We start from the raw sequence: 13,372 nt of genomic DNA on the forward strand, positions 1-13,372 counted from the left end.
ATTGATAATTTATAAAGATTAAAAAAACCTACCTAATCAGTTTTGTTGCTTTGGGAACTATTTAAGAAATGCTTAATTTGAGACAATTCCAAAGGACTTATGATGAAAAATGCTATTGCCTCCAGATAAAGAACTGATGGAGTCTGAATACAGATCAAAACATACTTTTTTAAACCTTCTTTTTCTTGTTGTTGTTGTTGTCATTGTCATTTGGGCTGTGTTTTCTTTTGTGACACAACTAATATAGAAATATGTTTTGCATGACTGCTTGCTGTCTCAGGAAGGAGAGAATGAAGGAAGAGTGGGAGAATATGGAATTCAATTTTTTAATGAAAGTTAAAAATTGATTTTTACATTAATTTGAAAAAAACTATAAAAATTTCACATAAAAGTAAAAAAAATTTCAGTTTGGGTTCTTAATTCTGAATTTGTATCTCAAGAGATAACAGCATGCGAAAATAAAAAAAATCAATGACCAGGTTAAAATAGATTACTACTCAATTTGTCATTTCTTAATTTTTCTCTTCTTTTTTTTCTATGCACAGTAATTGACCTAGATCTCCATATAAGAATTATTTGACAAGAGGAAAGAGAGAGCCTGTAAAGAAATGGACTCAGGGAATAGAGTTGAAAATGCTAGTCACTGAAAACTGGCTTAAAGATCACAACTTAGACAGCATTACTTTTAGCTGCCCCCAGTGTATTTTTGTGACTGAAAAGAAAAAGACTATAGAAAAAAAGAATTATGCAAGGAAAAGGAATACTACAAATTCATGTTTATGACAAATGATGAAGAGGAAAACAAAGACTTTACAACTTGCTCATATTGCTATTCATTTGTAGAAGCACAGATTTAAAAGGATCACTGTACATCAAATGAAAAAGGATTTCAGTTAGCATGTTTATCCATTCTGCAGCTTCTTTCCATTACTCCTTCCAGGGTGTTATTCTAACACGAATGGAACTCAATGAGCAATAGATCTCACTGAGGAACTCTATCAGAGCAAATAGTGTATTCTTGTTGGATTTGCTGAAACACTCTGAGAGGAAGGAAGAGACATTAGTGAGAATTTCCCTCTGATAACAGATTTTTCACTTAAAGAAAACTTATTCAGCTGTGATCTCTAGATACCATATATTAAATAATTTTAAGGAAAGTTGGAATTTTTCTAAGAATAATAAAATTATTTTCTGAAAAACAGCATTTCATTGTTTCATCTCTGCTATGCTTCTCATCTGGAATGGCAGAATCATTTTAATCAATGGAGAAGTAAATCTCTGTACTAATTTTCTAGGTAGATTGGTTCACTTTTTTTTAAGTCATAGAACGTTAGTGAGGTTCTACAGTGATGAGCCCTGTTCACCAACTACTGTGCCTAGTATTAATATCAAAAATCATTACTAATTTGGACCTTAGTTTGAAGATGAAGATATGAAAAAATATATGTCTAAAGAGAAAGAAGGTGAAGGAAAATGGCAAATGCATTTGGCTTTCCTAAGAAATAAAGAAGGGCAAAAAGTATAATAGCCCACAATCATAATTCCCAATATGCTTTCTTCCCAGCAAATATACAAGAAATAAAATCAAGATAATTAGTGGTCTAAACTATTTAACCTGTGAAAGTGTTATTTGCCGACAGTGAACAAGGGGCTTTTTATAAGGCTGGGTTAAGTATGCTAGACTTCACTTCGCTGATTTCCATCTATATTTAATAATGAAAATACCTAGGTTATAATAAAATCTATATTGGTTCTTAAATTTTCCAAAAATAAAGGTACTCCTAGCATGCTCTATAACAATCCTATTTTAAAAATTTTAAATTCCAGTCCTAGGAGAAAGTATGAATTAATGGTGGGGATAGGGCAGAGTGAAAGGAATTTGCTAGAGGAATGAGTAAATGTGATAAGGAGTTCGAAAGTATGTCAAGCCTGCTTTCACTTCATCTTTTTTTCTGTAACTCTCAGTCTTGCCTTTGTAATCTATGCTCAGTTTTCTGACCTGTGCTTACTCTCACATTCTTAGATACTATTCTGTACAAGGAGACAATTCTACAACAAATGAGTATGTACATAAAATACATTTTCAATCACCAGATTAGAGAGAATGACTGAAGGACTGTGATAAATTTCAATTCTCTTTATTGATGAATTTTTAATCTCTACCTTAAAAATAACAAAACTATAAAATACTGCTTTTATTTCTATATTTGATATGTGATTGATAAAAATTTTCACTTCTTATTGAAAATCTGGATGGGAAAACAGTACTGAGATTAATTAAAATAGTTGACAAATAGGAGAGGGTAGTTTTAAAATCACAACCATTTATTGTACTATGTTATCATGTTACAGATACATATGAATATAAAATAGGTCATGTAAAGTAAACATTTTCCTTTTAGGGGAAACCACCTTGATAACTAATCCAAGCATTTTAAAAAGTCCTCTCCTGGCATTCTCCTTTCAAAAATAGGGTGATACTTTCACGGATTCATTTAAATAAACTGCTCATCAACAATAGTTTGTAATTACACATGGGCAGGTTATATTTTCTTCCCTTTTTGGTGTCTTTTCTATAAACAAACTTGTTCAAAGCTCAGAAGTACGGGATTTAGGGTGCTTGTGGATACCTCGAAGAAAGTTTGGATTCAGTTCCGACTGGTGTTGTGGAGAGAGTCCACAATGGTTTTATTGTACTCAGCAATCTGTTTAGTCACATTCTTCATAACTGGCCGATAATCACTCTCTTGACTCTTGGTTGCAATGACTGATCAAGATAGTTAAGGGAGAAACAGAAAATCACCAGTAAAATTTTAATCTACTTATCTAATTAATGTGATTAATTAATCTAATAATCTAATTATGGTTGTTTCTACCTATTCAAATCAGAACAAATTCAGAACAAAACAGAAATTATATAAAAATACTTTGCTATTTTAATAGATTAGCTTATGTAACAAAAGGAACAAAGCAAAATATATCTAGCTTACCTTAACCAGAATCAAAAAGGGTTTCCTCTCATTAATAGTTTACTGGATTTCAGTGCCAATATTTTTCACTATATTGACAACAGGTTTCACCTTCTTGATAGTAATACAACTCCTGAGGTGTTTAAGCAATTCTTTCTAGTCCCTTTATGTTCTGACTTTAGCTGTTTCTGATATTGATGATGTTTTTTAATTAAGAAGTATTGTTGGGGGTAGAGCTATTAAATTTTTTTTCTATTAAGAATGAAAAGTAAGGTTCACACCTTTCAGCAGAGATTCAGCAATTCCTTTTAGGTAGTAGGCTACCTGCTTTCACACAGCAGTAATTCTTAAACCCTTCCTCAGTAGAATTCTTCAGTATATACAAAACTTCGGTAGAATCTTTAAAGTTCTCTAAAACTGGTCTTCAATGCATATCATCAAACAACACAAGGTTAATTAAAAATAAATTGTTTCAGGTTTCCTCACAGCACAGCTTAGGAAGCACTGACATAGAGACTAGGGCCCCAAGAGATCATATACCTCAAGTGTCTAATTGCTAACTCTATGATAGAATAGAAAAAAGGAAAGAGAAGGAGCCAGTGATACACATGGCAAGAAATGGAGTTGGGAGACAGATTCTGTTCCTACTTCTCTCCAGGGAGCTCCTGCAATTCCTAATTCCACTATAATAGTATGGATGTCTCTATAATAGCATTGATGGTCTAAGCAGAAACTAGGCAAGGCTGGATTGGGTGAGACAGAACCAGGATACGGCATCTGTGTACTTAACTGTGTTAAGTTTAAAAATTGCATTCTTTGAATGTTACTTAGCCTTCACCATAAATGACATTATAAAACAGGGTTGTCCAACCTTAGGTTTTCATTGAAACAATAGACAATATATTTTGATTTGCCATTTTAGTGAGAGCTCTGCGGTAGCTTGGTTTCATTTACTAAAGCTTTTATGTAAATTTCTATGCTTGTAGGCGGGCCGCATTTTGGACAACCCAGTTATAAAACATTGACATACCATAGAAAGTGAATTTTCTGGCACTGAAAATATGTGAATTTGCAAGTGTTCCTCAGTCCTTTCCCTACTCTGCCTGACTGTGGCGCCCTACGTCGATGCCAGTCTTGCCTTATTCCCGTTCTGAGTAGAGAAGATTTTAAGGTTCAGACTTGGTTGGAGCTTTTTTCAGCCTGTCCTAAAACTATCTCCCTTGGCCCTTCCCCCACTATGCCTTCCTCATTCCGTGCCAGAAATAATGGAGGAGGTGATGGCAGCTGTACCTAGAGCACTTGACCTCACAAGGTTCTGATTCTGAAGTAGCAGTATACTGCAGTATCTGGCATGGTTTCACTGGAGGTCTGTGATAGAAACTCAGAGAAAATCACCTTGGTGAGTTTATTGGTAGCTTTTTAAAGGATACATTCTTTCATCACAAAGTTATTTTGCTCATGGTGTTGCCATTTCCTTTCCAAATTTGTAAGCTGAAAACAAAAAGAAAAATGTTAGCAAATTCCTAAACTCAACAACTATACACTCTTTATGAGGATAAGGGAAAAAATCTTCAACTTTAAATCTTATCAAGTCCTGGCATGCAATTTTGCTGATAAGGCCAGTGTAAACACAAAAGATATTTAGAAAGGAATAAACAATAGAAAATAAATTTAAAATATGCAATTGGTCTCTAAAATAGCTTTTATTCCATTTATTTTCAAAAGAAAGGGCATTTCTAACAATGAATATGTAAAACTGACAGATCTTAATGTTTTGATTATCTCTCACTTCTAAAACAAGAAGCAATTCAAACATATATATGGAATAGATGATGAGCATTTTTTAGTGCAAGGAACACTGGATAAAAGCTAAGGGATCTGTGTTCTAGTCCCACTTCGGATACTAAATAGCTGTGACTTTGGGTAAGGTACTTCATATCTCTGGGTCTCAGTTTCCTTGCTTATAAAATCAAGAAGGCTAGACTAAAGATCCCGACTTAGAACTAAAAGGGATTTTAGAGATCATTTCATCCATGCCCTCCTAAAGATCTCAGGAGGTAAAGTAAGAGGTCCAAGGTCATTCAGCTAGATCTCTAGAGAACATTGCTAGCTATTTAATTCTGTGTTTTATCAGATGCTGTATATCTCCTTTAGAATTTGTGAAGTCTAACACCACAGACGATACTATATATCCTAACACTGTCAAAGGGTTCAGCTCTATAGGAGAAACTTCCTTATTTCCAGAGCTGAGTTTCCTGACTGAAGCCAGAAACTGCGATAAGAACAGAGCTGCAGGGAGAAGATTATAAGAGGCTGGTGAAATGTTGGCATTGTTTCAATAATTTCAGCATCAACAGGAAGCTAATGTGGATATTATATTGATGGCTGCTTCCTCAGAAGACAATTTGACTGGTGTAGTATTAAACTGGGTTTTTAAAAAAAATCTATTCAATGAATCAGGCTTTTCCTTTATGAGACATATAATATATGTAAGTATACATATATATATTTTCTAAGTAAAGTATGGTATAAAATGCTTAATATTTAAAATTACATTTAATTTATATCTTTTGTTTTTACATCAACTTCATTTCTTTCAAAAAAAAAGCCTGGGTGTCCCTATCTCACTCTGTCTTGAAATGTTCTTCTTTAGGCAACCCCACCCCCTCTTCCCTATACCCCTAGCTCCTGGCTATAGCCTCTCTGGTAGTAGGGCTTACAGACACGCACCACCACACTCTGAAAACAGCTTCATTTCCAAAAATATCTTTCCCCTCCACATAACGGTAAGCCAACCCACGTTAACAAAAGATAAAAAAAAAAATAAATCAAACAAGTTCAGCAGAACCAACCAACATGTCAATTATATTGACAGTATATACACATATATATGTATATATATACATATATATGTGTGTGTGTATATATGTAGATAGACATAGATATTGTTTCGCACTTCTGTAAAGAAGGGAGAAAAATGCATTTATTTTATCTTTTCTTTGGAGCTAATGCTGGTCATTAAAATTATACAATTTTCAGTTTTGTTTTGTTCTGTTTGCACTGTTACAGTCATTGTATAGTTTTCCTGACTCTTATTTCACTCTGCATCTTTCAATACAAGTCTTCCCAAACTTCTCTCAATTCTTCACATTCCCCATTTCCCATGGTACAGTAATATTCCATTACATTCATGTACCACAATTTGTTTTCCATTCTTTGTTATGGTAAAACGTAAGGGTATTAATAGTTTGGTGTGTATATATGAGTACTTAATTTTCAAAAGGAAAAAAATGTTTCAAAATAATAGGCATGTATATCTGAAAAAATGAGCTGACCATTTAAAAAGGTCTGATCATGTTAGCAATCTATGATTAGCACTGATTGTTCTATTCAGAAGTTAAAACTCTTTTTAAAGTGAAAATTCAGTTTTAATGTAACATTTGTCCCCAAACTGAGGTAAATTCAAGTTGGTGAATTATGTGAACTGTATCTACCATGGGCTAACAATACTAAATCTTCTATACTTTGTGCCCCAGATAAGGCCTTGAAATTAAAAAGGAACTTAAGAAAACAGTCTGCATTTTCTGGCAATAATTCTTTGCAACAATCCTTTATAAATTCAAGTACTAGGATGATTTGATTTGTTTCATACAACAGAGTAGTTTCCCTATAATGCAGTAAACATCTGAAGTGCTATGTGATCTATGCTGTTGCATAGTTCAACACAGCTACATTTATGTTTTTATGTCAGACAGTTAAGTTTGTTGAGATATTATTTTGCTTCAATTTAAAATCTATGGAAATGTATAGTGAAGGTTAAAGTCATGTTGTTATTGTAGAAGAAATCCAATATATTTAACTAAGTTTTAACTATTTATAAAGTATGCTAAGTTCAGAATTAAGAAAATTCACAGAATACTATTAAATTAAGTTACAATAATTTTTCTAATTTATTTTCTAGGAGTTCTCCAGAAAATGCTATGTGCTTGCTTCCAAGGATTAGTTTGCTACTTTTATATATTTAGATTTACACAGCATAGGTACAAAGAGGAGAATTGGCTGATAAATTTGAATTGTCCAGATGAGTAAAAAACTGTTGAAATAATAACATCTAAATCATGCTATAGCCTCTTTTTTTTTAAACATAAAAGTTAACTTTGAGAATTTCACCACATTCTGTTAGATATTTAGCTGTATCCTGAAGGTATCAAGAAATCATGATGGTAAACCCTTGCTATAAACCTAATTAAATGAAAAATTCACTTTCAGACTACAATTATTATTTGGCTATAGGCACAACTTGAATGTACCACAAAATTCCTTAAATTTCAATTTCAGTTTCCTATGTGTAGACATGGTCTTCAAATCCTGAGACTGACTTGAAATGAAGACCATAAGTCTTAAGACATTGAGACTTGCTGTGGGGACCTGCTTCTGGGAGAACATAGCCTTTATTCCCCTGTTCCATGGATGGGGACAGGTTCTTTCCACTGGCTGCAGGAACAGGCTATGTCTTTAAAACTACCAGACTAATATTGTCTTTGTTTTCTCCAACAGTGTGCAGGTTGGTAAAGGTACTGAAGGTCCTGTCTACCCACAGCATGGGCAGTCATGAATTAGCTGAACAGGGGAAGGGTGGAAGGCTTATGTCTCCCTCTTCTAGACTGTATGGCCCTGAGAAAAAGCCTGGAAATTTTAGTCTGTTTTATTTGTCGTTTTCTTCTTGACCTCTCTATAACCTTTGATAATGTGGATCACTCTCTTCCCTCTGATACCTTTTTCCATCGAGGTTTTCATGACATTCCTCTGTCCTATCTGTTTCTTCTCTGTCTCCTTTGCTAGATCTTCATCTAAGTCATACCTACTAATCATGGATATCCCTCAGGGCCCTGTCCTGAGCCCTCTTCTTCTCTTTTCCCTCTATACCATTTAACTTGGTTATCTCATCAGATTCCATGAATACAATTGTCATCTTTATGCTAATGATTCTCAAATCTAATTATTTAGCCCTAACCTATCATGTGATCTAAGTCTCACGTATTCCACTATCTATATATCTCAAACTGAATGTCTCACAGACATCTTAAACTTAACATGTCCAAAACAGAACTCATTATCTTTCCCCTCAAAACCTCCCACCTTCCAAACTTCCCTATTACTGTTGAGTGCATCACTATCCTCCATCACAGTAGGCTTACAACCTATGTGTCATCCTTGACTCTTTCTTTTTCCTCACCCCCTTTCCCCATATCCAAATCTATTGCTAATTCCTATCAATTTTATCTTTGTAATCTCTCTCACATATGACACTGCTACCATCCTGATGCAGGACCTCATGATCTCATGCCTGGACTACTGCAATAGCCTGCTGATTGATCTCTTTGTCAAGTCTTTCCAGACCATCCTCTACTCAGCTGTTAAAATGACTTTTTTAAAAAATCGAGGTCTGACCATTTCATTCCCATATTCAATAAATGCCAGTGGCTCCCTATCAACTCCAGGATCAAATACAAAATCTTCTGTTTGGCATTCAAAGCCCTTCATAAGCTGCCCCTCCCAATTTTCCAGTCTTCTTATACTTACCCATTGGTATTCCCTGGTATTCTTTGATCTAGTGACAAAGCTGCCAGATGGCACCTGTACTGCACCCTGTGCTTGTTCAGAAGTTCCCTAGGATATCATTCTACTTCAGTGCTTCATGTCCTGGTGCTCTAAGTTTCTTTTCAGTCCATGGGTATGGGAATGCTTTCCAACCCAGCAGCTGATGCTTCTGCTCCTACAAAACTGCACACCTGGCCAGCCCTGACGGCAGTTTCCCTAGACTTCTCTTTGTCACCCATTACCAGTTCTAGATCACAGATCCATAGTGGACAAGAATGGTCATGAGCAAGCTTAGGGCCAACCTGAGTAATGACCAAGGAACAATTTTCAGAAACCTAGCTGTGTGATGGAGAGCAAGAGCAGAGGCTCGATTGTAACCTTTAGCCCAGCACATAAACCTATAGTAGAATAACCAAGGCAGGAGACCAAGACCAAGGGGGAAGCCAGCAGTTCAGTTACTTGCAGAACCTCCCAGTGCACTAACAATGGGTAAGTCCAAAAACAGTTTATTGAAACTCAACTATACGGAAGCCAACATACCCAACATGCAGAGCTCAGACCAGGAGAACAGTAAATAAAACTCTCCCTATATCACACCACTTTGGAAGCAAGGAACTCATAAGCCTTCAGACTGAGCTGGTGAAAGCAGCAGAAAGAAAGCAGCAGAAGCTCAGGCTACATATACCTCCCAGAAGTACACAAAGTTTAAGGCTAAAACAAGTCAAAAAGTAAAAAAATTGGAAGACTGAGCAAACAAAAAAAGAATCCAAACATAAAGAGCTACCATGGTGATAGGGAAGCTCAAGGTTCAAACATAGAAGACTTTAACTTGAAAACATCTACAAGCTAATATTCTAAGTAAAATTCAGATTAGATACAAACCCTATAAGAATTTCTAGAAGAATTACAGAGGAAACTAAAAATGATTTTATAAACCAAATGAGAGCTGTGGAAGAAAGATATGGGAAGATAATTAACAGTTGGTAAAAGAGACACAAAATTTTACTAAGAAGATAATGCCTTGAAAATTTGAATTTGCCACAAAGAAGCTAAGGACTTCATGAGAATCAAGAAATACTAAAAATAAAGTCAAAAGACTGAAAAAGTAAAGGAAAATGTAAACTATCTCATAGGAAAAACAACTGACTTGGAAAATAGATCACAAAGAAATCATTAAAAAATCGCAGAAGTACCCAAAACCCAGGAACAAACAAACAAAAAAGTCTGGGCATCATATTTCAAGACATTATAAAGGTAAACTGCCTAATAGATAGTGAAATAATACAATGGTCACCTCTTTGAAAGTAATCTCAAAATAAAAAACTCCCAGGAATATTATCACTCAAATTCAAAGCTCCTAGGTCAAAGAGAAAATATTACAAGTACATAGAAAGGATTTAAGTGCCATGGAACCACAGTCAAGATCACACAAGAGTTAGTAGTTCCAATATGGAGAAAAAGAGGGCTTGGAATGATCTTCTGGAAGGCAGAGGACTGACAATTACAACCAAAAATAACCTACCTAGCAAAACTGAGTATAATCTTTTAAGGAGAAAATGATATTTAATGAAATAGAGGACTTCTAAGCATTGCTGATGAAAAGACCAGAGCTAAATAAAAAAAAATCAAACAAAAGATTTAAGAGAAGCATAAAAAGGTAAATATAAGTGAGCCATCGAGGGCACATAGATAGCACAGTGGATAGTGTTCTGGGTCTGGAGTCAGGAAGATGAGTCTTCCTGAGCTCCAGACACTTACTAGCTGTGTGACCCGGACGTAAGTCACTTAACCCTGTTTACCTCAGTTTCTCATCTGTAAAATGAGCTAGAGAAAGAAAGGGCAAACCACCTCAAGATCTGTGTCGAGAAAACTCCAAACGGGGCCATGAGGAGTTGGGCATGACTGAAACGACCGAACAGCAACAACAACAAAAATGAGACATCGTAAGGGATCAAATAAGATTAAACTTGTCCTACAGGAAGTCTAATTAGACAGAAGGCTTTGATATGAGTCTATTATGTTGGGATGATCTCAAAATAAGAAGAGGAAGAATGGGAAAAATCATCTCACATAAACGGGGCAGGCAAGGAGGAATTTATACAAGGGAGGGAGCGGGGCTGGGGCGGGGGGAGGAAATGGGCAACAGTTGAACCTTACTTACGTGAACTGGTTCAAGGAGGGAAGAATAAACATAAACATAGAGTTTAGTACAGAAACTCATCTTACTCAATAGGAGAGTAGAAGGGGAAAGGGGTTAACAGAAAGCAAGGAGAGGAGAAAAGTGAAGGTAGATTAAGGAAGGCGGTGGTCAGAAGCAAAAGAGACTCTTAAAGGGAGTCAGGATTAAAAAGAGAAGTATAAGTGGAGGAGGATAGGGTAGAAGGAAATATATAATTAGCAACTGCAACTAGGAGTAAGAATGAGATGATCTCATGGAGAGGATAGGAGAATTAATTAGAAACCAGAATCCAGAAATATCTTTTAAAAGAAACATACGTGAAATAGACTGATACCTGTAGAGTTAAAATAAGGGTCTATAGCAGAATCTATTATGCTTCAACTGAAGTAAAAAAGGGAGGGTTGTAATCATGATCTCAGACAAAGCAAAAGCAAAAACTGACCTAATTAAGAGATAAACAGATAAACTACATTTTGCTAAAAGTTAACACAGATAATGAATACTGAAAACATGCATCAAAGAGCATAACATCTAGATCAGGGGTGGGGAACCTGTGGCCTTAAGGCCACATGTGGCCTTCTAAATCCTTAAGTGCAGTCTTTTGACTGAATCCAAATTTTACAGAACAAATCAAAGACCCCACTTAAGGATTTAGAAGGCAACATGTGGCTTTAAAGTTACAGGTTCCCCACCCCTGATCTAGATTCTTGAAGGAAAAGTTAAATAAGTTACAGGAGGAAATAGATAGTAAAACTATAATAGTGAAAGGAACCTCAATTCATCACTCTCAGACCTAGATAAATCATAAAATAAACAAGAAAGAAGTTAAAGAAACAAATAGAATTTTAGAATATTTAGATATCATAGACTTCTGGAGAATACTGAATGAGAAAAGGATATACTTATTCTCAGCTGTGCACAATACCTTCACAAAAACTGATCATGCATTAAGGCATAAAAAAACCCCAAAAAGAAATGCAGAAAAGCAGAAATATTAAGTGCATCTTTTATAGACCATAATGCAATAAAAATTGCATTCAAAAAAGGGCCTTTGAAGCATAGATTAAAAATTAATTGGAAACTAAATAACTTAATTCTAATGACTAAGTGGGTGAGAAAAAGTCATAGGAATAATAATTTCATTAAAGATAATGACAAAAATAAACAACATACCAAAATTTGTGGGATGTAGCCAAAGCAGTACTTAGGGGAAAATTTATATCACTAAATACTTACATAAATAAAAAGAGAGAAAGAATAGATCAATAAATCGGGTGTGCACTAAAAAAATGAGAAAAATCAACAAATTAAAAAACCCTAATTAAACATTAAAGTAGATAGTCTGAAAATAAAAGGAGAGAATAACAAAACTGAAAATTAAAAAGACAAAACATTGAACCAAGCTGATTTTTGGAAAAAATAACCACAATAAAACAAACAAACATTAGGTAATCTAATTTAAAAAAGAAAACCAAATTACCAGCATCAAAAATGAAAAAAGGTGAATCCATAACCAATGAAGATGAAGTAAAACCAATTATTTGGAGCTATTTTGTCTAATTATGTGTTAATAAAACTGACAATTGAAATGAATATTTATAAAAATGTAAATTACCCAGAGGAACAAAATAGGAAGTAGAATACTTGAACAGCCCTTAGAAAAAGAAATTGAATAAGCCATAAATAGACTTCCTAAGGGGGGGAAAAACTCTAGGACCAGATGAATTTAAAAGTGAATTCTGCCAAATATTTAAAAAATAATTAATTCCAAAACTCCATAAAGTATGTGAAAAAATAGGTAAAGAAAGAGTCTTGCCAAATTCTTTCTATGACACAAATATAGTCTTGATACCTAAACAGAGAGAGCAAAAAGTGAGAAAGAAAACTATAGGCCAATTTCCTTAATGAATGTTGATGTTAAAATTTTAAGTAAAGTAGGGGCAGCTAGGTGGCGCAGTCAGTAGAGCACCAGCCCTGGAGTCAGGAGGACCTGAGTTCAAATCCGGCCTCAGACACTTGACACAAGTACTAGCTGTGTGACCTTGGGCAAGTCACTTAACCCCAACTGCCCTGCCAAAAAGCAAAAAAAAAAAAAAAAAAAAAAAAGTATTAGCAAGGCGATTACAGCAATATATCACAAAGATCATACGCTCTGACCAGGCTAGTCTTATACCATAAATGTAAGCATGATTCAATATTTGGAAAACTATAAGCATAATTGACCATATCAAAAACAAAACCAACAAAAGTCAAAATTATCTTAATTGATGCAGAAAAAGCTTTCAACAAAATAGTAAATGTAATGGCTGAACAAGTTATGGCATATGAATGTACTGTAAGAAATTATGAAGGGGGTGGTTTTGGAAAAAATCTGGGGAGACTTGTATTAAGTGACACAAAGTGAAGTGAGCAGAACCAGAAGAACAATTTATACAGTAATAGCAATATTGTAAAAATAATCAACTGTGAAAGACAGTTGATCAATAATCTGATCAATAATCCACCACAAATCCAAAAGACTCATGATAAAATACACTTCCAGCTCCAGATAGACAAAAGATGGTCTCAGAGTTCACGCTGAAGCACAGTTTCTTCTAATTGGTTTGTTTGCTGCTTTTTTAAA

At 34.7% G+C, this 13,372-nt stretch overlaps 1 protein-coding gene across 1 annotated transcript in view; it reads right to left on the reverse strand.

Moving 5' to 3' along the window:
• Positions 1-2,263: 2,263 nt before the first annotated feature.
• IFT74 (intraflagellar transport 74) overlaps positions 2,264-13,372 on the reverse strand; it is a 171,317-nt gene continuing 160,208 nt past the window's right edge. The window contains exons 19-20 of the mRNA XM_036739092.1: positions 4,400-4,460; positions 2,264-2,767 (exon numbers count right to left, since the gene is read on the reverse strand). Of these exons, the coding sequence (XP_036594987.1) occupies positions 2,649-2,767; positions 4,400-4,460 (180 nt within the window). The 3' untranslated portion in view covers positions 2,264-2,648. The remainder of the gene's footprint in view (positions 2,768-4,399; positions 4,461-13,372) is intronic.

Source organism: Trichosurus vulpecula, chromosome 9 (assembly GCF_011100635.1).
Source record: "Trichosurus vulpecula isolate mTriVul1 chromosome 9, mTriVul1.pri, whole genome shotgun sequence".
Classification (NCBI taxonomy): Eukaryota; Metazoa; Chordata; class Mammalia; order Diprotodontia; family Phalangeridae; genus Trichosurus; species Trichosurus vulpecula.